This window comes from Amphiura filiformis, chromosome 12 (assembly GCF_039555335.1).
Source record: "Amphiura filiformis chromosome 12, Afil_fr2py, whole genome shotgun sequence".
NCBI classification, from domain to species: domain Eukaryota; kingdom Metazoa; phylum Echinodermata; class Ophiuroidea; order Amphilepidida; family Amphiuridae; genus Amphiura; species Amphiura filiformis.
The window spans coordinates 10,861,573-10,887,917 of NC_092639.1; the positions used below are offsets into that span (position 1 = coordinate 10,861,573).

A 26,345-nucleotide genomic window follows, 5' to 3' on the forward strand; every position below is an offset into this window, starting at 1 on the left:
GGACAGAGTGAAAAACGGATACATTTCTTTAAAAGGACATATCTTCAAAAGTTATGAGCCGATTGAAATAATTGTTTTGGTTTATAAAAGCTAACGATTTAAGGTTTCTTTACATACCAAAATATATTTGATCAACTTTCCAGAAATAGTAGAAAAAGAGGGTGCAATGTGGGGCCTCTTTTTTTTTGGACACCCTGTATGTATGCAGCTGAGACAACACCCTATAGGTTTTGTATGCAAAACTTAAGAAGTAATAAGTAGGCCTATTATTAAAAAAATAGTTATATTTATGACACAGTACTGTATTCAACCTAATTAGCACCCTAGGTGCTTAAAGCCAGTTATTTTTGGGAGCGCTTATTACAATGAAATGGAAGGTTAATAAATGAGCATTTACACACAAAAACATTTTAAAAAAATGTACCTGAAGTCAAATCCTTTTAAGGCCAAAAAAATGTGACCCGGCAGCACAAATGAGCCGGAAATTACCTAAATTGTATTCGGAGTTACGGTGTAAAACGTGTACGAAGGTCATATTCATCGGTAACTTAAGCTGGCCCGACATCCGTCTCATTTCGATAGTCAAAAACTAATCAATAATCCTATTGTTGAAGTGGATAATAAGCTTCTACCTTAGATAGCTATAGAACTTTTAATAGCTCTGGTCTTTGTTTGCTTATATTGCTAAATCCTGTTCAAGTGGTGGGTTACCAGGCATTATATTTTGTACAGGTATGCATAACCAACCATTAACAATGAGAGAACTTTCTTAAACCTCGTTGACTTGGGGATGATTTGAAATGACCGCCAATTATGACTGTTTGATATTTATTGCCAACAATGTGGAAAAAGAGACGTATGTAAAAACGTAAAAGCTATAATTTTGTTGAAGGAGCAAAGTTTAACAAACCATAACCCCGCTTCTGGATATCGTTTGAAGTCAAATGATATACCATTTTAAGTTTATGATGTTTATTTTTAAACACGAAATAAAACAAAATTGACCGGGGAGGAATTTACGGCTCATTCGCCGTGGACGGTCACAAATTGTTTGTTTGTCCTCAACCACCCGCTCCTCAGATTAAGGCTGCACCAAAAATTCCATTTTTTTTCCAGATTTGGAGTATCTCTGGACCTAACTATAGAGCTAAATGATAGGATTGCTCATTGTTGAAAATAAACCCCCCCCACAAAAAAAAAACAAACCATTTTGTGTCTTCAATATGCAACTAATTTGTGTTCATGTCATAGTCTATTATTATTAATGACTTCAAAATACACTTGGATTTATATCCATTTTGAAATCAATAAGACCATGACATGAACACAAATTATAACTTTGCATATTAAAGGGGGGTAACCCTATCAGTTTAGGATATGGATTGTCTTCAAACTTACATACAATTTCAAATATTGTCCCCTTTATGCATCTATGTGAGAAAACGAGAAAATTTTCAGCGTAAAAGTGAATAATTAGCACAATTTGTAAGCCAATACGTTGGTACGCATGCATTGCATTGTGGTCCGGCATCCAGAAACAACACTCCCGTCGAGTGCTTCGCCACACCACTACGCTCATCATTCTTGTGACAAAATATCTCATTCTTTTTGTTTTCATTTGACCCTGATACATTTCCTTTTAATTGTGTATATTATCATCACGTACATTTTACACTTATCTTTTATTTTAGGATTTGTTTTAATGAAAAAATGTTTTTTTTATAATATTTTTAATTAATTAATTAATTAATTTTATAGTGGCGGACATTTTTTCTCATATTTTTTTTCATATTCCTCGTATCATACTTAACAAGATAAGGTCTTGTTTTGTATTTATTTTATCCCTTATGTATTTCTTTATTTTTGTTTTAAGCATTTATCATTATAGCGCCCTCATTATTTCGGACTATTTCCGTTTGTGCGAATTGGGCATGGGAGTAAAACGGCTCCTATTCACAGAATCATTTTTTCCTACCCAGAATGTCGAAGGTGGTTACCAGTATAGCCTGTTTGTTTCTTGATTTCTCCGAAAATACATCAAATTGGATCGTCATATTTCAGGATGGTAATGAGAAAAATATAATCTATTAAATGATACCAAAAACTCATCAACAATGAGAAAAATCGGGGGGATGATGCTGTCGATCGGGTTACGGACCTTTAAAGAAACAAAATGGGTTTTTTAAGTCACCATGGATTTATTGTAGCATTTAATTCTAGCTAGGTCCAGCAATATGCCAAATCCGAAAAACAAAACCATCCACACACCCGCACCTCCTCTTTCAAAGCTGTGGAGGACAAACAAACAATTTTTTTTGGCCTAATCCTAAAAGCTACAAGGTGTAATTGGTATATTTATTGAAACATTTGCCCAATTTTATTTCTTCAGGCACATCGAAAAGGGGGTGCTTAGACAGTTGTCCCTTGAAAAATTGGTTGTTAGGAGACGGGTGCCAATTAGGTTGAATACTGTGGAATTAATGTTGATTTAAATCAGTAACTAAAAAACAATGTACTGGTTTGGTTTTAAGCAGTGATTTAAAACAATCTATTTGATTTCAACGAGTCAATCCAGCAAATGTCTCAATAAATTATGATTCCTCATCACTATCTGATGAGGCAGATGAGTCACTATCTGCATATCCACCCAACAGGCTTAAGCCACCTGATTTAGCAGTCCTCATTCGATTCACACCAACGGATTGTTTGCCTTGTTGTTTCACCAAACCTTCTCTAATGCTACTCATTATGCCAGCACTATCTAATGGTCCCACGCTGGCCTCTTCTGTGTCAATTTCACTGTCTTTGTTAGTTTTAGAGTCCTTTTCTTGTATATTTGATGAGCTTTTGCTTTCCAAGTTTTGAGTCTGAGTCTCATTTGGTTTGGATACAGTTTGAGTGATACTGGGACTGTCTTGTGACAATGGGTTCGGATTACTGTCACTCTCTACGCTTGATTTTGAAGGTTTCTTGACTTTAACAAGTCCTGCTAAAGTTGATTTGGTTGATGATAATTTTCCCACACTCACATCCCATGTCTTCTGTTTCTTAGCTGGAACAGGCGAGGCTCCTGGAGAATCCTACATGGGGGAAATCAAAGAAATAAAAAGAGAGAATAGTTAGTATTTTATAAACGTTTTGGAAAATTCACCATGGGACAAGAACTGTGTTTTTGCCTCAGAATGGTGAAACTATAAACACTATGTTGGTGTCAGTGGAAGCAAGTGTGTTGGAAAGGTGACTGCTAAGTGTACAGTTGGCTCAAAATAAGCTAAGGTGTCATAAAAGTGTAACACACAATTATTTTTCCAGCTCTTTTCTTTTGGTCTCCAACCAGGTTTAAATTATAGTATGCACATATATCGTTCATAATACACTAAAAGAAAGATAAGTTATAGACCATTTACTTCACAAATTTAATTTTCTAGCCCTTGCGTACGTTATATTTGACAGACACAATTTTGATGATTTTCTGCAATCAAATAAAAATTTATAAAGTATTACATAAGGTATTTTGTGGTTATTTAGGTGTAGGACCTACAGCAACTGATTGTGGAAAAAATGTGTCCAAATATTACAATAAGGAGGATAAATTGTTATAAATAAAATATGTGTGTCTGTCAAGCCATAACATACGCAAGATGTCTGTCAAATGTAACATACAGAATAATAATTTGGCAAAAACAGTAGTTCAAGATGGGAAATTGAATAAAGATCACATGCAGTTTATAAATCACATGTTTTAAAACACTTTTATAAACTCTAAACTATCATCATAATGTGAACATCAAGTGATTTTTAATTTTTTTAAACGTATTGCGTATGTTACTTTTGACAGACACATACAAATCTTGCGTATGTTACTTGCGTACAAATGTTGGACAGACAACACTTAACAATGGATTGTGTCATCAAAAAAGCTTCTCCTCACAAAGTGATAGTGCCACAAAGCTAGGTGGAGCTAAATGCTATGTCATGTAGATAATATACAAATATTTACTGCTTGAGGATCTGGTGGAATCTATTGGTCCCCGAGAACTGGAGACCGTGAGCCTACTATTTTCCCGAGACCGCCAGGTCGAGGGAAAATAGTAGGCTCACGGTCTCCAGTTCACCGAGGGGACCAATAGATTCCACCAGATCCCGAATTTAGAGCAGTAAATATTTGTTTTATATCTTTCATTAATATATTCTTTGTTCATTAAACACAAGGCATAGGCCTAGGCATAAATGTAGGCTAGGCCCTAGCCAAGGCTACGCCGGCCTTGCTTTGTTTTGATTGAATGCACAAACATGACAAAGCACGCACACAGTTGAGTGGCTAAAGCTTACCGTAAAAATGTGTGACAACCTCTACAATACCGCCGTGAAACGAGTAACCATGTTAACATGTTCCCTGTTATTACACCATCAATATTAAGATACTGATCCTGATCCTGATTTAACTCAGATTATGCCATTAAACCGCCGTATTTTAGTTGCACTTCTGTCATCTCTGTGCTGCTTATTGTGTGCTTCGCAAGACAAAACGAATTGTTACACATTAATACCCCGGAGCCGGTACTGATATCCCGCATGATGTGGCGAGTTGCATTGACCACTAGTAACTGCGACGCTGTTATGAGGTCATACGCGCTCCGGGACGCGCCAGAGGGAGATAGTAAAACTATTTCCCGGAGATAGTACTTTGAATAGTACCCGCTCCTCATCAATCGTCTTGTTAACAAGTTTGCAAAATAGCAAAACTATTTTTGGTCACATGATACTCGTTTAACCAATTAATGAACGAGAATATATTAATGAGGGATATAATTAGCTGTATCACCCTAGTTTAGCAGGAATTACAGCACTGTCTTGCGTATGTTACTATTTGACAGACATTTCAAGAAAAATTTTAAAATTGTTATATGTTCAAAAAAGATGGCAGCCACTTACAAATTGATTATAATATGGAGAAATGAAGTTATTTACAATAGATTTACCCTTTAGTTTATGCTTCAAGTCTTTGTTTATAAAAACTGAGGACTTCAAAATCAATCAAAAGTTTGACAGACAATAGTAACATACGCAAGGCAAACTTTTAAATCCTTTTTTTGATCTGTTAACTTATAATTCATAATGCCTCTTTCTGTTTTTTTGATTGGTTTACTGCACCATTTTGGGAAACAGGTCACATGAATTTCTGTAAGGATCCATAAAAAAAATTAAAAGCTGTTGAAAAAAGGCGTCTCTTGGCATGTTACAAATAAAAGTGTAAAAATAGGCATTTTTACAGCTATTTTTTATTTTTTTTATTATTTAGAGTGAAAGGATTTTACTTAAATTGTGTATGCTATGTCTTTACTACCTAAACTTGGCACTAAACTAGCAAATATTCCATTTCTATAATTATTATTTTAAAAAAAAGATGTCAAAATATATGGCTATAATATGACACCTTAGCATATTTTGAGCCAGTTACCAGTTAAATTGCATTACACACAGAATACACTGATTTTCAACAGATTTCCACAAGCACAATAAAACTGAAGTTTGACTGATATACTTTGTTGATACACTATTTTCTTTTCCATGGGCTACAAATTTGACAAAGAATGAACTTTCTCATATGAATTCATTAATTTGAAGTCATTACAGTTTGTTGATTAGGGCATATGAAACATCTAAAATGTGAGTAAATTCTAGACTTGTACAACATAATCTCATATTTAATTAAATATGAAAATTAGTGACATATAAACATTGAAATCCTTGGATGCCATTTATCTAACACATGTTACGCTATGAAACTTACACACACAGAATCTGTTATTACTGACAATTACTGCACAATCAATGGTTATTCATAATTGTTGTCTTTTGACAAAACTTACCTCAGTCAAAAAATCAGTAGGTCTCTTATTACTATGGGTACTGCTGTTACCATGGCTACTTCTGTTGCTAGGTGATGCTTCTACCTGATCCTCATCCTCTTCTGTATCCACAAGTCTTTTGATTGTTACTCCTTGGGTCTTACCAAAGTGTTTCCTGAAATTGGGTTGAAATTACATAAAATTGAACAATTGAACAAAAATCTTCATCAGCGAATTGAGCAAAAAACAAAGTATTATTATGCACATATCAAATGCAACCCCGGCCCCTGGGGACCCGGGGATGGCTGGGTCGTGGGCCGTGGATTTTGGGTTTAAAAGTTCAAGTCCCGGATAAACACCTGGCCAGTCCCGGACCCACCCGGGCAAAACTCTCAGCCACTCCCAGCCCACCCGGGGCCAATATCCAATGCAAACAGATGCAAACCCCGGGTATTACTCGGCCCAAGTTCCCGGCCCTGAGCATCGGATATAGGCCTGGATCTTAATATGGTTTTAATATCGCGGCAATCTTGTCAGTATGGGCTCAAAATTCGGCAGGTATGTCTTCAATGGACTGCCGATCAGCCTACTTGATTTACTGTTTGAGTATCAACGCACAGGCTTCAACGTGAACAGTTTATAGACCACTTGACATGTGACGTCATTGCCCGGCAGTATGCGCACGCATTACGGTACTTTCCATTGTTCTTTGCCCTGCAGTGTGCGTGCGCATCGTAGTCGGCTGTCTGCTCAGGGCATGTGTATTTTAAATATCCCACCTCATTTCATATAAGAAAGCCATTGAACAATGAAGCGGTTCGTTCGGGCATATCAACAGACCAATCCCTCGCCTTTGTTGATAAACAATGATGTAAAGTGGTCTATAGGCATGGAATCAGAAAATTTGATATACCCATTTATTTTGACACCGTTTTGGCTTACATTTCAGTGATTTTCAGGAATATTGTATTGATATAGGGCCTACATGTAGGTCTATATGATTAAAACATCAAAGATATGAAAGAAACAGATCACTACATTTACATCTGTCTAGGGTATGGAGTGGCGAATGTTCGATCTTTGCATAAAAATTTTAAGCACATAATATTATAGACCTATATATGATTGTTTTGATGTCAACGAATCCAAAATGCAACTTCAATTATAATGAGGCTATTCCGTAAAGGCCCATACCCCATCCAAATAGGCCTACCTTGTTTCTTGTTTAAAATCAAATGAGTATAGGCCTAATAGTTTAAACTTTACTCTCGGCGGGTGGTTAAAACTGTTTTAAAAAAATAACGTAAAAATAAAAACCAATACATCTGGCATAAATAGTTTATAAGCGTATAGCAGGCTCTTGTTTGCACGTGCATGTCAAGAAGCCAGTGTGGTCTGGTTAAACATGCTTTAGAGTCCCGCTAAATCGCAGATACATGGGCTACTGCAAAATGTGGAAACAACAGCCAAGGTTTCGTTTTTGGAATGGATTTATATGAACAGTAGGCCTAACATTAATGTGGCGACTCTGTGGATTATTAATACATCAACGGCTCAAGTGCGGCCAAGTGATAGGATTCCCCAGCCCATATAAATCTGGGCAGCAAACCACGGCCATGTTCACGGCCCATTTTACTGGTTGGAAAACCCCGGGTATGTTACGACATAATCCCGGCCCTCGTCCGGGTAAAGTCCCAGCCCAATTTCCTGGGGTTTTGGCCAAGTCAAGTCTTACACCAGTCCCGCCAACACCGGCTCCCCGGGCACATTTTGAGTCAAATCCCGGGTCATATGATGTCAAGTCCCGGACCATTCCCGGGTCTCCAGGGGCCGGGGTTGCATTTGATATGTGCATTACTGAAAAGCATGGCAATAGTTCCTTTGTCAAATCACATTATGTGAGGAAGGGCATACAGCAAATTCATTTTTATTTCCCTTTTCTTTACTTTTTTTAGTTTTTTGCCGTAAAATCATGAAATTCTGAGACAAATTTGGAAGAAAAGTTACTTGATTTGATACTCTAATTCATCTAACAAGCAATTTGATTCGGATGTACATGTACATATATGCAAAGTTTATGAATTTCATTTATAGAACTTCCAATTTTTTACCAGGTTATCATCTTACATTATTTCCGCCTCATCTTCTTCTTCCTGTTTTTGTAACATAGCTTCCTCTTCCTCCGCCTTCTGTTTGAGTATGTCAGCATAATTGACATTGGCATGTTGGCTTTTCAATTCACGCAGCTCCTCCAAGTTTTCTATCACCTATGAATAAAATCAAAAGAAAATTTTATTCAAGTCTGTACCGATCTTGCATGGCTGTACTGTATATTTTACAACTAAAATTCATATGAAACCAGCTAGACTGGTCACTTGGTGATTCTGAAAAGTTTTGATAGCCAAATATTGCTGCACTAATCGACCACTATGGCTCCACATGCACAACCCTTTTTAAAGGCATTTAGCAATACTCACAATCGGATTCTCAATAAAATACAAAAATATATATTATTGTTCTCTTGAGATTGAAAGAATTATAGCCAGTTAAGGGAACTGGAATGAGCGTTTTGAGCGTTTCGACAGCATGTGGGACATGAGAGCACATCAGACCTATCGAATTGCATTCTGAATAATGAAGAATGTCTTTCTGATATCAAATAATTTTCATTTTATGAAATTCACGATATAATACAAATTTTATGACAAATTATTAAAACTAGGCGGTTACCCATATTTGGCGGTTCTCGGCTGTCGCGATTACCTGGCTGATGGTGACTGTACTCACCAAGTTTTATGCCCATAGGACAGTTTTTACTAATTTAACCTCAGATGACCCCTTGTGACCTCGAAATTACCTTTCAAAATTTGGCTCTAAATGTTGACTGTACCCACCACGTTTCATGCCCATACAACAGTTTTTAGTAATTTGACCTTGGATGACCACCAAAATGACCGTCCAAAAATTTGACTCTAAAAGTTGACTGTACCCACCAAGTTAGATGCCCATACGACATTTTTTACTATTTTGACCTCAGATGACCCCTGGGTGACCCCGGATGACCCCAAAATGACCGTCCAAAAATTTGACTCTAAAAGTTGACTGTACCCACCAAGTTTCATGCCCATACGACAGTTTTACTAATTTGACCTTATATGACCCCTGGATGACCTCAGGTGATCTTGGCTCACTTACCGAAACCAACTTGTTCTGTCTGAGGTCCAGATGCACCCACCCACCAAGTTTGCAGAACATGCGACACCTAGTCTCCGAGAAAATAGGCGGAAATCAGTTTTTACTAATTTGACCTCAGATGACCCCTGGGTGACCTTGACCCACTAATCAATACAAACTTGTTCTGTCCTAGGTCAAGATGCACCTACCCACCAAGTTTCATGCCCATATGACAGGTTTTACTAATTTGACCCCTAGATGACCTCTGGTGACCTTGACCCACTAACCAATACGAACTTGTTCTGTCCCGGGTCAAGACGCACCCACCCGGCAAGTTTGAGGAACGTATGGCCCCAGTCTCCCAGAAAACAGTTTTACTAATTTGACCCCTGGATGACCTTGGGTGACCTTGACCCGCTAACCAATATAAACTCGTTCTTCCTCATACCAAGCTGCATCCACCCACCAAGTTTGAGGAACGCGCGATCCCCAGTCTCCGAGAAAAGAGGCGGACAGACAAACAGACACACAAAGACACAAACACACAAACAAACAGATTCTGGTGAATTATAGTAGGATTTGATATTTTTCACATTTTGGAGATATAACAGTCCTCGAAGTAAATTTTACAAATTTAATGATATAGTCTTAAAGTGAAAATTTTGACCTTTCATATTGAAGATATGGATTTTTTCCAAAAAGACCTAATTTTTTTTGGTGTTTTGCGAAAAAAAAATCCATATCTTCAATACGAAAGGTCAAAATTTTCAATTGATCGTCGGCTTTTCATCCCATCTACATACACTTTAGGTAGAAATCATCATATTTATAAAGTTTACTTTGAGTACTGTTAAATATCAAAAATATCAATTTTTAATGATTTGCCATAAAATGAGTATTACATTGCGAATTTCAAAAAATCAAAATTATTTGATATCAGAAGGCCATTCTTCGTATTCAGAATGCAATTCGATATGTCTGATTTGCTCTAATGTCCCACAATAAATACTGTCCAAACGTGCATACCCCTTCGCTTAATGAACTTGTAAATGTATGTTCTACTTGGTGTTAAGGACCACCCTGAAATGGAAGTAACAAGGGAAACATGTGGGGGTTGCCAATCTATTTTGGGGTCAGTTGGATTACACTTTCACTTTTAGCACATTTCTTGTACCGTATGCCCAATAACGGATTGCTACTTATTGGTGTCAACAGGTAACAAGGAGTATTTGTAACAACATGAGCGCTCATGTGCAAAAACAGATACAGCCATTTCTCTTATTTGAGAATTGTGATTTAGGGCAAACTCATCAAATATAAAAGAATGTATTGAAAATATGTGCTTTTTTATACCCTCATTAAGCAGTCAAGTTAGCTCAAGGTGTGTGAGAAGCTGGGGGTTTCAACCCTGACGCTGGCTAGCTTAAAATTCCCCTGCACAAGGAACTTGCTGCTAATTGTCTCGTTGTAACCTGTACAAAACTTGGGGAACTAATCTAGGCTGTGAAGGTCAATTACGGTATGTCTAGGGTGTGCGCTCATTCGCTGCACGCACTTGTATTGTTGTTTAATATAAAATATTTACTATAAATCACAGTGCTTTTTTTATTCATCAATCATCATAGTTTCAAATATACTCTCACATTGAAATGTCTTTCCACACTAACAATTGTTGAATTTTTAGTAAATAATACCGACTTGAAACCTATTTATTTACTTCAATATTATCTATAACACCTTTAATCAGTTTTAATCAAAATCAAAACATTGCTGGAAAATAACGAAATAAACTATCATTACAATTTAACATTTTCTGCGGCTATAGGGGGTGCGGAAAGACATTTCAACGCCGGAGTACATTGGATTTTTCATGTATGGTGTGAATCAAAAGCTAGCATTATCTAGGGCAGATGTTTGCAGCCTTAATGCAAAATCTTGAAAATGGTCTTTATGGTATTTTGCATCCAAACTCTTCATGTGTTTATGAATCACTTGCTAACCTCCATCTCCAATTTTGAATCCTTGGTACGGTTTTCGAGTACTTTCATGGGGTTATTGGCCTCCTCTTCTTCTTTGTCTATCTTGGCTTGTTCCTCTTGTTTCTGAAAGGTTTTGGATGCTTCAAAGAGTCGTGTGGCACCATGCTCTAGAGTGTAGTCAGTGTTTTGTGGATCAGTCTGGAAAGATAAGGAAAAACACATACAAGATTCTAAAGTAAAGGTAAGGTAAAGAAGGCGATCCTGTATAAAGAGTGATCAGAGTGCCCATATCGTCGCCAGAGTGTTACACTATCGTAAGTGACATTTTTGGCCAAAATGAGATTTTGATGAATTATGGAAGGCCATATAAAAACGCACATTTTAAACCAGGTTTTAAGTTTCAAAATTGCTTAATTATTTTTAATTAATAAAATAAAATATCGTAAGTGCAATGCAATTTTAATTAATGCATGCAAGACTATCGTATGTGCCACTTACGATAGTCTTGCACGCTAATTTTGTTTTTCATTTGCTGCAAGACCATCGTATGTGCCACATACGCTACTTTATTGGGCCTGAACAACAAAATCACGGAATGCTACACCATCGTAAGTGCAAAACAGTCTCTAACACATCACTGGCTGTGACGCTGACTGCTGTATGCGTTGTCATCATGCTGGCTAAGTTCATAGCTCCCATGACTGGTAATAACGATAAATCCGGTGGTTTTAATTTTAGATTCAGTAATAAATCTTGAGAGATAACATTACGGCAAAAGGTGTCTTGCTATTGTAAATATTATGTGCCAAAATAAATTAACACTTTTTAAGAAACATAAAATGACAAAATATTGGATATTTGAGCCGATATTACGCATATCCTAATTTAGCAATGAATGCTACACTATCGTATGTGGCACATACGATAGTGTTGCACTCTACACTTATTTCTGTTTGAGTGCTACACTATCGTATGTGGCACATACGATACTGTCGCACTCTACACTCATTTCAATTTGAGTGTAACACTATCGTATGTGGCACTTACGACATCTAAATCAGTAAATAATTCATCGATTTATTAACTTTAACAACATTGATATAGTTTATATTTTAAAAATCAAATTGCTTTACATTCCCATGTCATTTTATCGCTATTTGGAAACAAACGGCTACGCTAAAGACAAAAATGCTCCTCCTGTAAAACTGTCCAAACAGCACTTACGATAGTGTAGCACTCTGCCGACGATATATATTTCATTAGCGATTGGGCTAGACTCCCCATGTAATGTTGCTATAGGGGATCGCTACACATCCTCCACAGCGAGTCTGTTACCTTCCCAGCATTTACGAATGCCGGTACCCATTTATACACCGGTGTGGAGAGGAGTAATCGAGATAAAGTGCCTTACTCAAGGGCACAACACGATGGCGTTGCAGGGGCTCTAACCCGCAACCTTCCAATTATGAGTCGAAGCCTGTTCCACTCGGCCACCGTGCTCCGAACAAGATTCTTGTCAAATTAAATCAACTTCATTTCCAAACTTAGTTATTAGCAGCCTACAAGTGCATCCTCTACACATAATAATTATTTAAATAGGATCTCATGTGCAGTTAATTTGAATTATTTTTTGTTTAAAAAACAACAACTTAAATGCACCATTTCACCAAATTATGCAAGGACATTTTTCTGTGGTTTAAAATCAGTCTTCATTGAAATTCACCAACAGTGGGCACACTACATTACAGAAGTGGATCATATAAAAATGTACCATCACTCCGATGATGGCCTTAGACCTAGATGGCCGAAACTATCAGGTCAGCAAATATATTTGGTTTTGACAAGATGAACAAGTCATTTTTATCTGCTTGCAGCAATCACGTACAGTCAAAATTAAATAAAATTTACCTTAAAATTGATTTCAGAGATGCACTTTGGACACTTGATGTAGAAGCGGTAAATCCTCAAACCCAAGTACGCTTCATCCGTCACATTTTCAGTCTTAGCATTGAATTTCTTTCCTTTGTAAATGTACTCCCCACAAGTTTTGCATCTGAAATATAAACGTAATAAGGACATGTGAAAATGCAATATAAATAAAAAATAAATAAAATAAAATAATGATTGCACATCATTGAGGAGAGGGTTAAAATTCTCACAGCTATCCCAGATTGAAATTTGTACCAAAATATACAAATAAATCACTATCTTAATGAATTCTTGGAATGGATAGCATAAATTTACCAAATGCTATCGAATTAGTGTGTTGGATGTTTGGAAATTACACATTTGGAGGGCACATATTTAACAAAGAAATAAAGTCGAAACCTGAAGTCAAAATCATCATAATCTTATAGGCTGGGAGGCAGGGCCTCAATTTCGTGCCAGAAATGTGAGTTATCAAAAATCATCTGAGTCGCATTACTTATTGTATGATTCAATGAAAGAAGTTGATTCTGGCAACAAATGTTACAAGAATCATTACGAGAGTCGATTCTGTGATTCTTGTCGAATCTGAGGCCCAGAAGGTTTAGACATTTTACATGTATGTAGACATTTAACAGAAGTTGTAAAGAAAGGGGCATGATAAAAATGGGAAGTTTAGTTGTCACTAGGAGTGTTTATAATAATTAGAGGAGCACTAATTAGGTCCTTTTGTGGTTAACTGCTTTGTACAATGCATTTACTTGTTTTCAACAAGCTAGTGGTATTTTCTTAAAGGTCCGTAACCCGATCGACAGCATCATCCCCCGATTTTTTTCATTGTTGATGAGGTTTTGGTATCACATAATAGATACTATTTTTCTCATTACTATCCTGAAATTTGACGCCCAAGTCGATGTATTTCCGGAGAAATCATGAATCACAGCGGGTTTTACAGGTATACCAGTTTGTAAACAATGGTAAATACTTTGGAATTCTGGGAGGAATTGTGAACGAAATATCAGTCACCGCAACAGCTACTTTGGTTTCACGTCATACACATTCTGTGAAAAAGCGAACCACACTAACTGCTGAGGAGACGGTTTGCCGTATATATAGTTATTAAAACGGCAAGAGTAAGCGTGGTGTGCTGAATAGCTCAATTGACGAGCGCGTTTGTTCTTTACCCGAGAGGTACCCGGTTCAAAACCCGGTCTCGGAAGGTTTTTTTTCTCTCCGTTTTTTACCCAAACTTTTTTATATTCATTTGAAATGTACATATTGCAAGGGGAAATATATTTTGTTTCCTTTTTTTCTGAAACGGTACGAAAATAAAAACATTTTCCGTTCAATACGGGCCGGGCATTGTACAGCATGTCAGCATTCGTCATTGCCTGCCCAGAATGCAATTCACGTATACCAAGGTAAATGGATTGCAAATTTGGCTATTTATTCACATTTACGCTGAAAATGCTCTCGTTTTTTCACAAAGCAGCATAAAGGAGGCGATATTTGATATTATTATGTAATTTTAAAGACAATCCATATCCAAAACCAATAGGGTTACCCCCTTTAATCGGTTATTCAATATTTTACAGGGAAAATGAAAGATAAAGTCAAAATTGTATTTTGTTTTCAAATTTAAAAGAAGAAAATGTTATGCAGATATGGAATTAAAAAAGTGAAAAGTGACGGCTATCGCATCAGTTATTTTTCGGATATTGGGAAACCTCTAACTGTTTTTTTATTTTATATTTTTCACAATACCGTACCCTCAAAATATCAATGCAAAATCATTAACCTCTAAATAATAATAATAATTTGATATTTATATAATAATAATAATAATTTGATAACAACAACAACAACAACAACAACAACAACAACAACAACAACAACAACAACAACAACAACAACAACAACAATAATAATACTAATAATATTATCTGATTTAAGCTATTATCCATTGAAAGTGACTTACTGCATGTTAAAAGGAGCCATGATACGCACAGTGTATTGACGATCTCTAGACTGCCGTAAATTTGGTAGTTTGGATGGATCAAAATCCGGAGGATAATATTTCTGAAAAACAACAAGATACAAACATGTACATTTAATTTACAATTTTCAAAGATACTTGGCCGTGTGTCTTCAAGTGGTAGTCCTTTGCATTTCGTTAGTAAATTTCTAGGATCGTGGATCATTTTGTATTCAAACATTCATAACTTCCAAATTATAGATCCTTTCATAGCAAAAGTAAACATTTTCTGAATGGAAAAAGTCCAATCTTTCCAAAAATGGCATCCAATTTTCAGTAGGGGTAAGTCTAAATCAGGTAAAAACCCAAATATGCATGAAAAAGTTGTCAAAAAGTAGCACCTCAAAAACATGTAACATCCAAACCCTAGCACCTATCTAAAAAACAACCTTATTGGTGCAAAGTAGAGGTATATAGCCCACCCAAAAATGTATACTTGATGTACTTTTTTGATACACGGAATGACACGTTACAAACTTTTCCATCAAAATTTGAGGAAAATACAAAAATAATATTTGAATTGCTAAAAGAGCCTCTTTATACTAAAATCATAGTGTATTCTTAAAAACATTAATATATTTGTAAAGTGCAAGCAACAACCATCCTAAAAATGTTTACTTTGATAAGGTTACACCTAAATAGGGTACTTTCTGTGGTGTGATGACACAGTACACCGAAACATGCCGACATAAAAGACGTACGGTACATTTTGTTCAGTTAAAAAAATTAAAAGAACTAATCTGTTGTGTTGACTTCAAACATGTAAAAACTACAGGTATCATGGGTATTAACCACAAGTTTAACTCACTTCAGATTCTTTCTAGCAATACTTTCAGGCTCTATTGCTTTTATACTATCCAAAGAGGTTGCATGTTTAGGGCTGTGTTGTTTTATCCAAATTCACCTGAATTGTTATTACTCTTGACACTCTTTAATAGATCACATGCAGTGACTGGGGCTGCCTTCTGAGGAGAGCGAGAGCAATCACTCTGCTCTCCTTAAATCTGATATAGGAGAGTCATTTTTAGCTCTCCTTGTTTTAGTTGATCATTCTCTCCTTGAAGGCTCCAGAAGAGCTATTAAATGCTCTCCTGCAAATTCCAAAAGACAGTCTCTGCTGTGAGCAATTATAAAATATAAATGTGTGCATATATTTATTTTAAATGTCCATTTTTAAAATGGCTGAGCAAATATTAAATTTTGGTCTGTAGCATTTATTTATTTATTTATCATTTATTATTAATTAGGCCTAATTAATTAAATAATTAATAATTAATTTAATAAACTATTTAATTTTATGGCTATTTAATACAGGCCTGTTAAAATCAATTACAATTGATTTATGGCAGTTTAAAAAAAAACCTGAGATGGTTGTCTTCAGATTTCGGTGTCCCAAGATCCGTGTTAATTTAAAATTAATTAATTAATTATATTAATTACTTAAAATTAATTAATTAATTAAAATTAATTAATTAATTACAAAAAAAAAATAGATCTTTAGTATAGAAGTAGAGATTTAAAGATTTCATTCATTGTTGTAATGTAGAAAACCATGATGAACTGATGAGTGCTCGTTTCTCCCATAGACTTTACATGGTGCCGTATCCCAATTTTGCACCACCCGCATCTTCGCTTTTAATTAATTAAATCTTATTTATTTCAAATCTCAGAACATCAAATTTGGTACCTAATTAAAGAGTACATTCCAGGCCTTTAGGCAGTATCTTATTTAATGACTTTATTCATTGTTGTAATAGAAAAACCTTGATGAGCAGAGTGCTCATTTCTCCCATAGACTTTACATGGTGCCGTATCCCAATTCTGTATCCCAATTGCACCACCCTGCGGCTTCGTTTACTTAATTACTTGCAACTTTTTAATTAAAAACCTCAGAATATTATGTTTGGTATCAAATTAAGGAGTACACTATAAGCTTTAAAATGAATGTCAATTTGATGGCATTAGAAATGATTAAAGGTGCTTGCTTATTACAAATAAGTCATTTTGTACTAAAATATGAAACAACACCACCCTATTGAGAACACCAGTTCACGACGCACGGCCATTTACTTGAAGTTGAATTGAAATATTTTTTTAAAGAATGTTCTTAACTTGAGAGGAATCTGGATAGAATCTGTGAAAATGGGCAACTTTAACCTTATTTGTAGTACTACCTATTTGTAAATATTCTGGCTTGAGCTCTCTACAGTAGGGGGCCTACTGTATGACAATGTTGTACATCACAAAGTCCATGATTTCGACTTGATGACCCAAACATTTTTGTTCAATTATCACAAATATTGAATGTTTGTGAGTAGACCTTAAATTAAGGGTGATTGGCAATCGGCAAGTTTTTCCATGTTGCGATATCGCCGCAAAATCTATCGCGATATTAATTGATCATATCATGATAAATGTTAAGAGCTTATTTCAAATGGTCATGATGGATTTTACTGCGGAGGATCTAGTTCGCAAGGCAAACTTAAAAAAACGGGCAAAACAGACGTGACATTTATCGGTATGACATTTTCGTTATTGATGCTGCCCTATTTTAAGTTTGCACCGAAGAGCCATCTCAGTTTGAGTGCATTGATTTGTCAGTAAATTACACATATACTCACTCTAAATTGTTCATCAAACTAATCTAGAGGTCCTTATAAAGAACCATAATGCTGCATTGTATGCAAAAATCGCCACAAAAGATGAAAAAAGCGCATGGGAAAAGTTGTTACAGTATGTTAACTTATGGCACTAATCATAATTCTGTTCAAGGTAACCTCTTGACCTGACCAAGTTTTGGCTGGTAGTCTCCAATCCCGTACATTGTACGGTACGTTAAAATTCAAGTGACGTAGTGCTCACGCAAAACATAGACTGGGTAAACTTCTAATTCTATGGACTGCCCTCAGTCATCGCTGTGATTTATGACTTATTTTCCGGGGATTTTTGACACTCACTGCACTGGATCGTGTACCAATGAATATTAATTTTTTTCTGGATTCATAATGGAGTATTAAAGCAATATTATAACATTTTCAAACAAAATAGATTAGCATTTCTTTGCCATAAAATGTTAGCTTTTACTGTCAGATATATCCCTTTTATTTTTGAGCCGAACAACTACTTCAAAGCAAAGAAAATTGGAATTTACTACCAGCGCACATGTCGCCAATACGTACCACTCCTTCGGTCATGTTGTGGTACGACCCTTTGTTGTGTATATCACCGTCACGCACGCCGCGTAGTACTGTGTGTTATGAACATCGTGTATGCGTTCGACTAACAATTCCATCGTAATAATAAAGGGCTGAATCTCTGATTTTGACAAAACTACAGCACCTAGAGTCTTGATTTTTGCAGGCTATATTGGTTTAATAAAGTACAATTTAATCGTGTAAAAAAATGAATTAAAAAATTTCAGTGAGGGCGTCCTCCTCAGCAAATGTTATAATATGGCTTTAATTACAATTTCAAACATGAACGTTTAGGTAAGAAGTACAACAACCCGTACCGGTACACGTATAAATTAACAAGCCTTGAAATAAGCAGGCGCCAGGAGCAAATTTGCTCTCGTAAAGCCACCAATTGCTCCTGGTCCTTGTAAAATTCACATGAACCAGGAGCAATTTTCTAAAACAAATTGCTCCTGGTTCCAGTTTTGAATTTGATGCAGTAGTGCAGGTATGCTGTATTTTATATGCAGTAAAAGGATTTACTATTTGAAAATTGCTCCTGTTTCTTCAGAAATTGCTCCTGGTTCTTGTAAATTTTCAGTAAACCAGGAGCAATGTTAAAAAACAAATTGCTCCTGGTTATAGTCCGCTTATTTCAAGGCTTGTAAATTAATATTATGACAAACATGTGTAGCGCCCTCATCGAGGTCGGAAGCAAAAAAGATCGCTCCGTGTCTTTGATTATTTTCTGCTAATTTTTCACCATTTTGTTGGCAGATTTTTGTTTAAATCTACTGCGAATTGTGTTTTTGCCAACTTATAGCACCCGTTGGACTCATTTGTGGAATTTTATGCACTGAGTAAAGCGAGATTTTTGTGACTTTCTTCAACCAGCGTCACATGGTTCTGGTAGTGCTGATTTTCAAGATGGCCGCCGTCAGCGTCATCACTATGTTGTGCTAAACACTGCGCCCAGTGCCGGGTGTAGCGGCAAGTAGGACTGGTTTGTGACGAGTAACCCTCAACTCCAACATCACCATGGGGTTCTACGGTGTCGTGAGTACAGTGATTATCTGCTTGTACTTGGGGTCAACGGTGGACTATTCCTTAGTCCCAATTTCTGCTCATTTGTCATGTTTACTAGCTAAACGCAATAATGATGTTACCAAGTGTCAAATTGTGAACGAAATTAAGAACTCATACGTATCCAATATTGGGAGATCAAGTGTTAGTAATGGCCATGATCAATCAAATGTCTTCCAAAAAATGTATCAGAACTCATACAATTCAAATATTGGGAGCTCAAGCGTAAAAAACAATAGTACTCATAACATAAAAACTTGTACCCATGTTCTTGATGTCATAGCTCAAATGATCAGTATGCAAAGCAAGAACTCATACGATTCCAATGTTGGGAGATCACATGTTATACCAATTGTGTCATATGTTCCCCATGTCGTGGTCATCAAAACTTAGACCACCACAGGGGTTTCCAGATACAGATTTCTCAACACCAGTAGTTGTCGACAAGTATTACAACCTGACTAACTCAATCACCCTCTCCAGAAATTCATACTTTGATGCAAATTTTGAATCCAAGATTTGGCGTGTTAAGGTGCCAATCCAAAACTCCCTTAACACTTGTGTTTATGTTTTTCCGGCTGATTTAAAAACTCTCTTGGGTAAAAAACAAAGCCCAAAGCAGTCGCGGTAAGAAACTGGTTTTGGTCTACCTCTGTTTACTTTATATCATGAGTTCAGGTGATACTGAAACCAACCCCGGACCCGATTTTCCCTGCAATATCTGTGAGGAAGAGTGTGATTGGGGTAGATACGCAGTTCAGTGTGACTCGTGCGATAGGTGGTATCACGCTGACTGCATGAACATGGACACACAGGTGTATGCCTCCTTGGAAGATAGTAACATAACGTGGATTTGTTGCAATTGTGGGCTACCAAATTTTGCGAGCTCGTTGTTCAGTTCTCATACCACCCTTTTGTCCAACAGTTTTGGCACACTGTCTTCTATCAGTAGTGAAGAGGACATCAAGTCTCCAATTGCTGCAAATCCACCTCTTGCAACATCGTCGCCCATAAATACAAAATGTTCCGATAGTACGCATACAGGTGGAAAACGTACCAAATGGTCTGATAAATCACATCCAAACTCTCCTAAAAAATCCAAGCAGATGAAGGTGATGGTAATAAATTTCCAAAGCGTAAAAAACAAAGTGGCCGAGCTAGCCATATGCCTTGACACTCATCAACCAGATATCCTAATCGGTACGGAATCTTGGTTATTTGAAGGTGTGAGTAATAGTGAGATCTTCCCAACGGGATACACTGTCATTAGAAAAGATAGGCCACTAGGCGATAATGGCAGGCCTCATGGCGGTGTTTTTATCGCCATGAAGAGTGATCTCATAGCCTCACATCGGGTTGACTTGGATGAACAATGTGAGATCCTTTGGGCTCAATTTGAAATTGTTGGGTCTAAGTCTATCCTTGTCGGAGCCTTTTATAGGCCACCCGACTCAGGTAGCGAGGTCCTTGACCGTCTACAAACATCTTTGTCAAAAATCGATTTGACAAAGGGGCACAACATATGGCTGGGAGGTGATTTTAATTTATCCCATATCGATTGGGAAAACCAGGCCATATTGTCCAAGTGCCCTAAACCTGGCTTATGCCGTAGTCTGATTGATATTTCAAATGAATTTGGGCTAGACCAAGTGGTTAGAAAGCCCACACGTGGAGCAAATATTTTGGACCTGTTTTTTGCTTCAAACCCTACCCTGGTAGAGAAAGTCTCGGTATTACCGGGCATGAGTGATCATGATGGCATTCCCCTGATTACCATCAACACAAACCCCATCATTAACAGAAGTAAGCCTAGAAAAGTGTTTCTTTACAACAAGGCTAATTGGGAGGCAATCAAAACTGACCTCTGTGAAATCAGTAATGATTTTGAAGAGATTGCTCATGACCTTGTATCTGTGGATGAGCTATGGACTGATTTCAAAAATAGGATAACTGCTTCAATGGATGCTAATATTCCCTCGAAGATGATGTCTTCTAGTAAGAACATACCATGGCTTGATCAGTAAGACCAAAAGTGCCCTTAGGAAAAAGCACAAGGCCTACAATCGTGCTAAGGAGTCGGACTCTTCCGAAGATTGGGAAACATTTCGTTCCCTAAGGAAGTTTGTAAACCGTCTGACACGTGGTAAGTTCCGTAATTATATCAGAGACACATGTGCTGTTTCCAACAAGAAATTCTGGGCTTTTATAAAGAGTCTAAAAACTGACTCTTTTGGTATCTCAACCTTGAAGTTAAATGGTCAGTTGGTGTCAGATAACAACAAAAAGCCAACATATTGAACCAGCAATTTGAATCAGTATTCACACAGGAGAATATTACCAACATGCCAAAGATAAACAAACAAAATGTAACTCGTATGCCAGATATAAACATCACTGTTAAAGGTGTGGTGAAGTTGTTGACCGACCTTGACCCCGGGAAGCGACAGGACCCGACGGCGTGCCGGCACGCATACTAAAGATGGGGGCTGTTGAAATCGCTCCAGCCTTGACCACCATCTTTAGACATTCTCTTGAGACAGGCAATCTGCCTGCAGATTGGAGATGCGCGAACATATCTCCAATTTTCAAGAAAGGGGACCGCACGAAGCCTTCCAACTATAGACCGGTTTCTCTGACGCCTATTTGTTGCAAGGTAATGGAGCATGTACTTCATTCAACATCATGCTCCATTTAGACAAGCACTAGATTTTGACCGACTTCCAACATGGCTTTCGCCAGTAATCGTTCGTATGCGAGTCCCAGCTGATACTTACGACCTACGACTTTGTGAAGACTTTGGACAAGAAAGGACAGACGGACGCTGTGATTATGGATTTCAGCAAAGCTTTTGATGTGGTGCCACACAAAAGACTTATGCTGAAACTTGACCATTACGGAATACGAGGACCGACTTATTACTGGATGTCTAACTACCTGAAGCTCCGGAAGCAGAGGGGAGTTGTAGGAGGTGCAATGCTCGGACTGGACCAGTGTCAAATCCATGCGTTCCGCAAGGCACTGTGCTTGGTCCGTTGCTATTTCTACTGTACATCAACGACCTACCTGACAATCTCACCTCCAATGTACGGTTAGTCGCAGCCGATAGCGTGATCTACAGAACCATTTCTGGTGACAAAGACGCAGACCTCTTACAGACTGACCTTGACCGACTAGTTGAGTGGGAGCACACATGGCAAATGAAGTTTAATTGTGAAAAATGTTTTACCTTGAAAATAACACATTCACATACCCCGAGAACTCATACATATTTACTGGATGGAGCCACCCTCCAGGAAACAGACTCGCACTCATATTTGGGTGTCGAAATTGCTAACAACATGAAATGGAACAAACACATTGACCACATGACAGCAAAGGGGAACAGATCATTGGGCTTTATAAAAAGAAATTTACACGGGTGCACTGAAGACATTAAAGATCTGGCTGATCGTTCACTTGTCCGTCCAACACTTGAGTATTGTGCAGCAGTATGGGATCCACACACAGCAGACCAAATCTACCAGATAGAAGCCGTACAAAGACGAAAGCAGCCCGCTTTGTCAAGAGAGATTACGATAGGCACAGCAGTGTATCTGCCATGATTACTTAACTTAAACTGGAGAACACTAGCGGAGAGAAGAAAGATCGCCGCCTGTCTGTCTTCCAAAAGGCCTACGAGGGTTACTTATCCATACCAGTTCGAACGCTGCTGCACCCGGTCAAGCGCTCCACCAGGAGGTCACATACCAAGTCATTTATCGAACTATACTCCTCAAAAGACTGTTTTAAATACTCATTCATACCTAGGACTCTCATAGACTGGAATAATTTACCACAACAAATCATCAGCACAGAAGATCCAAAAGCATTTAAACAACAGCTACAGAACCACTTCCAGTAGCAAGCATCAAATCAAGCACTAGCGCGCACACAATATCCGACTCGCTTTTCTCCACCTGGAGTGTTGAGCCGTAATCTAAAGAAGAAGAAGAAGAAGCTTCTGGAGCCTTGAATGTTTTCGTACAAGCTCTAATTGAAATTACATTGCACTAGTTTTCTGCATACAGATCATCCTGATACGGTACCGTGATTAGCAGAGCTAAATGCACGGTATGGGTTCCTCGTACTGGAGGATCCAGTTTTTCAACGGAGATGGACAATATGCACGAGGTGTTTTTTACCAAATTTTACAAAAATTTCACCGATCCTACATGTACGCACACGATTCGTCAGTTCTGTGCACGCTGTGTCATGCAGTGGGTGCGTGGGGCAGTGCTAGGAAATTTGCATAATTTTAACTTGGTAAGGAGTTTGATTGTGTATAAATATAAGTACATATATGTATCTCACTTGTCACCAATTGCGCTTATATTTTTGAGAAAATGCATAAATAGGCTCAAAATTGGCCAGGGGTGTACATGTAGTAGGCCCTATAATGAAAGACAAAGATAAAAAGAATTTATCGCGTCTGACGCCATCTGTCAATCAAACTCGAGCACGGTTTGTTTACAAGTGTCGTGATGATGACTTGCTGAACGCGGATTTATAACCGGCGCCTTATTGTTAATTTTGCACCTTTTGACATGCAAACCATCTCAAAAGTTAGGTCTGAGTTTATAGTAGGAAACTTTCTTAACCGAAGGCACCATGTCCACAATGCCTAGAAAAGCTGCTTTTTGCCTTGTAAAAGTACGTAATTTTTTCGCCATTTGCTGCTATTCCTTGAACTCCGATCAGCACCAGATAGATCGGTCTTCCTTTTACGCGCTGATTAACCTGTGTAAACCAATCATCAAGAATCGTAATTGACAGTGACATCATACGCGATAAATTCTTTTTATCTCTGTCTTTAACTATATGGGACCTGCTAGTGCTATAACTAGGTATACTAGGTGAATTCAAATTTGCCATCAAATTGCATCATTTTATATATCAAATTAAAGCCCTTGAGTAAACTAAGCCAAAACTGAAAACCTTTTTTTCATAGCACTTTCCGTAGCAAAGTTACATCTTGTCAAAGATTGACTTTCATCAAAAAGATTCAGCTAGCAAAATTCCCCAAAACGGCATATCGGGGGTGTTTCTAGATCTTAGTCTCATGGCGATAGCAGCTTTTTTAATGGAACTGCTATCAAAATCCTCTAAAATTCCATGTGCGACTTGATTATCACCATAAAAATCATCATATATTTGGGTCAAGTGAAGTATAGAAAACATATTTATGTAGGTTTCCTTCACCCACCTATTCTCGAAAAAAAATTCAAATTTCTATGTAAATATGCATTGTGTTGGGGCCCCGGTCTCGGCGAATTCGCTGACTAGTAAATGTGTTAACTAAGGTTTGCCTAGGTTACCTACTATAACTTGAGAACAAGTCCTCAAACGTTCGAAATTTGTACAAAAAAGTACAACTGTGAACTGGATTTTAGACTGTCATGAAAATTTGTACTTACATTCAACACTTTTCTCTCAGACATCTTGTTGGATTCTTGCTGGTAGCAATATCACCAAGTACTTGATCACAGCTGTGAATGAAACTGTATGAAATAAATACTGAGCTGAGTGATAGGGTGCAAAATTCGGAAGACTTGTATGTCCTGTATGTAAGCTTATCTTGTGTTGTCGGTTTCGTTCAAGTCAGACGATCTGCACGATCACCAGTTTGTCACATTAAACTTGAACACAGTGCATAGCTATATAGCTTGTAAAGTTCTGCTCCAAATCGTTCGACAAATGAAATAAAATGATTGATCTGCAGCTACCATCACAACAATCACAACAAAACGTCGTATGAACGAATGAATCGCAGTGGTGGAGTCAAAAAAGTGATTTCCAATGCCCGGAAGGAGGTATGAATAATTAATTACGTGATGTCATCACAACTTTCCAAACGTATCGTCAGAGAGTAGTTATGCTTTACCGAGATGAAAGTGCCAGCCCGGGTTCAGAACTTAGTCTTTATCTTTAGTCTTTATCTTTCTGCGCTGAGAATGAGATAGTTGGGTTGAAAAATACAATTTTATACGATTTTTTTTCTGTCTTACTAAAAATAAAAATGCAACAGGTACGGTACATATACAGGGTTCAAAAGATAAACTCGATCCTCACCTAAAATCACAAAACATTTCTTTGCATGCATTAGGTTGATTTGAAAAATTCAAAAACCTTTGAATAGAGAAATCCTTTTGCTACCCTCCCAATTTTCTTCATTTTGAAAATTATTTTTTGCTGGTAAAAAATTATCACATTTTCCAAAATGATGCTTTCAGAAAAAGTTGCACTTTTAGTTGCTTATTAAGCTTTTTTACATACCCACTAAGGTCTCTTTCATACTGCAGTTCCGTTTTCCTATACACAATACACAGTGCTCTTCCCATTGACGCGTGACCTCTACAAATAGCCTACGTTAGAAGTATGGGGATTTGCCTAGTCGCTGTGTGAAAAATAACCGGCCGATATTAAAAGTACTCTTCTAAAATTCTAGAAAATATAGTTTTGTAACATGTCCTAAATTTTTAGCTAATTTAGATGTTTGGAAATATGCGTACTTTGGTGTTTTAGTGTATGTTATGTAATAGTACAAAATAACCGGCCAATATTAAAAGTACTCTTCTAACTTTATATGGGTCACAATTTAGTTAAAACCTTTGAAGATTTGGTTTTAGAATTTGATATTTCCATTAAAGACAGGAGAAAATACAAATATTTAATGAATGGGATTTATTTGGATTGGTTCCAGAACCCTAAGAACATTCAAGAACATTTTTGATACTATTTCTGCTTCGCTTTTAGATGCAGAGAAGGTTTCAAAACATGCCACTGTTGAAGCTGAAAACAAATGGGTTGATTGTCTCGATATGTTTGATGAAATTGAATGGAACTGTGTGCATAGTAGCAATTTTAAATGTACTATTGAAACCCAGTTACGATTTTTTTATTTTAAAGTTTTTCATAGGGCAATTTGTACAAATAATTTTCTTCACAGAATTGGTAGGGTGGATTCACCCAATTGTTACTTTTGTAATGAATTGCCCGAAACAATTTTGCATTTATTTTGTGAATGCAAGAATGTGTCTCCCATGTGGGATGAACTATGTTTTTATATCAACAGTGTCACTGGGGA

At 37.1% G+C, this 26,345-nt stretch overlaps 1 protein-coding gene across 1 annotated transcript; it reads right to left on the bottom strand.

The window, feature by feature from the left end:
* Positions 1–1,204: 1,204 nt before the first annotated feature.
* LOC140165780 (splicing factor YJU2-like) lies at positions 1,205–24,817 on the bottom strand. Its single transcript, XM_072189103.1, has 7 exons — positions 24,676–24,817; positions 14,910–15,010; positions 12,914–13,058; positions 11,027–11,203; positions 7,980–8,119; positions 5,874–6,027; positions 1,205–3,080 (listed from the first exon to the last, which is right to left on the bottom strand). The coding sequence occupies exons 1-7, from the start codon at positions 24,697–24,699 to the stop codon at positions 2,592–2,594; spliced, it is 1,230 nt and encodes a 409-aa protein (XP_072045204.1). The 5' UTR covers positions 24,700–24,817; the 3' UTR covers positions 1,205–2,591.
* Positions 24,818–26,345: the final 1,528 nt, after the last annotated feature.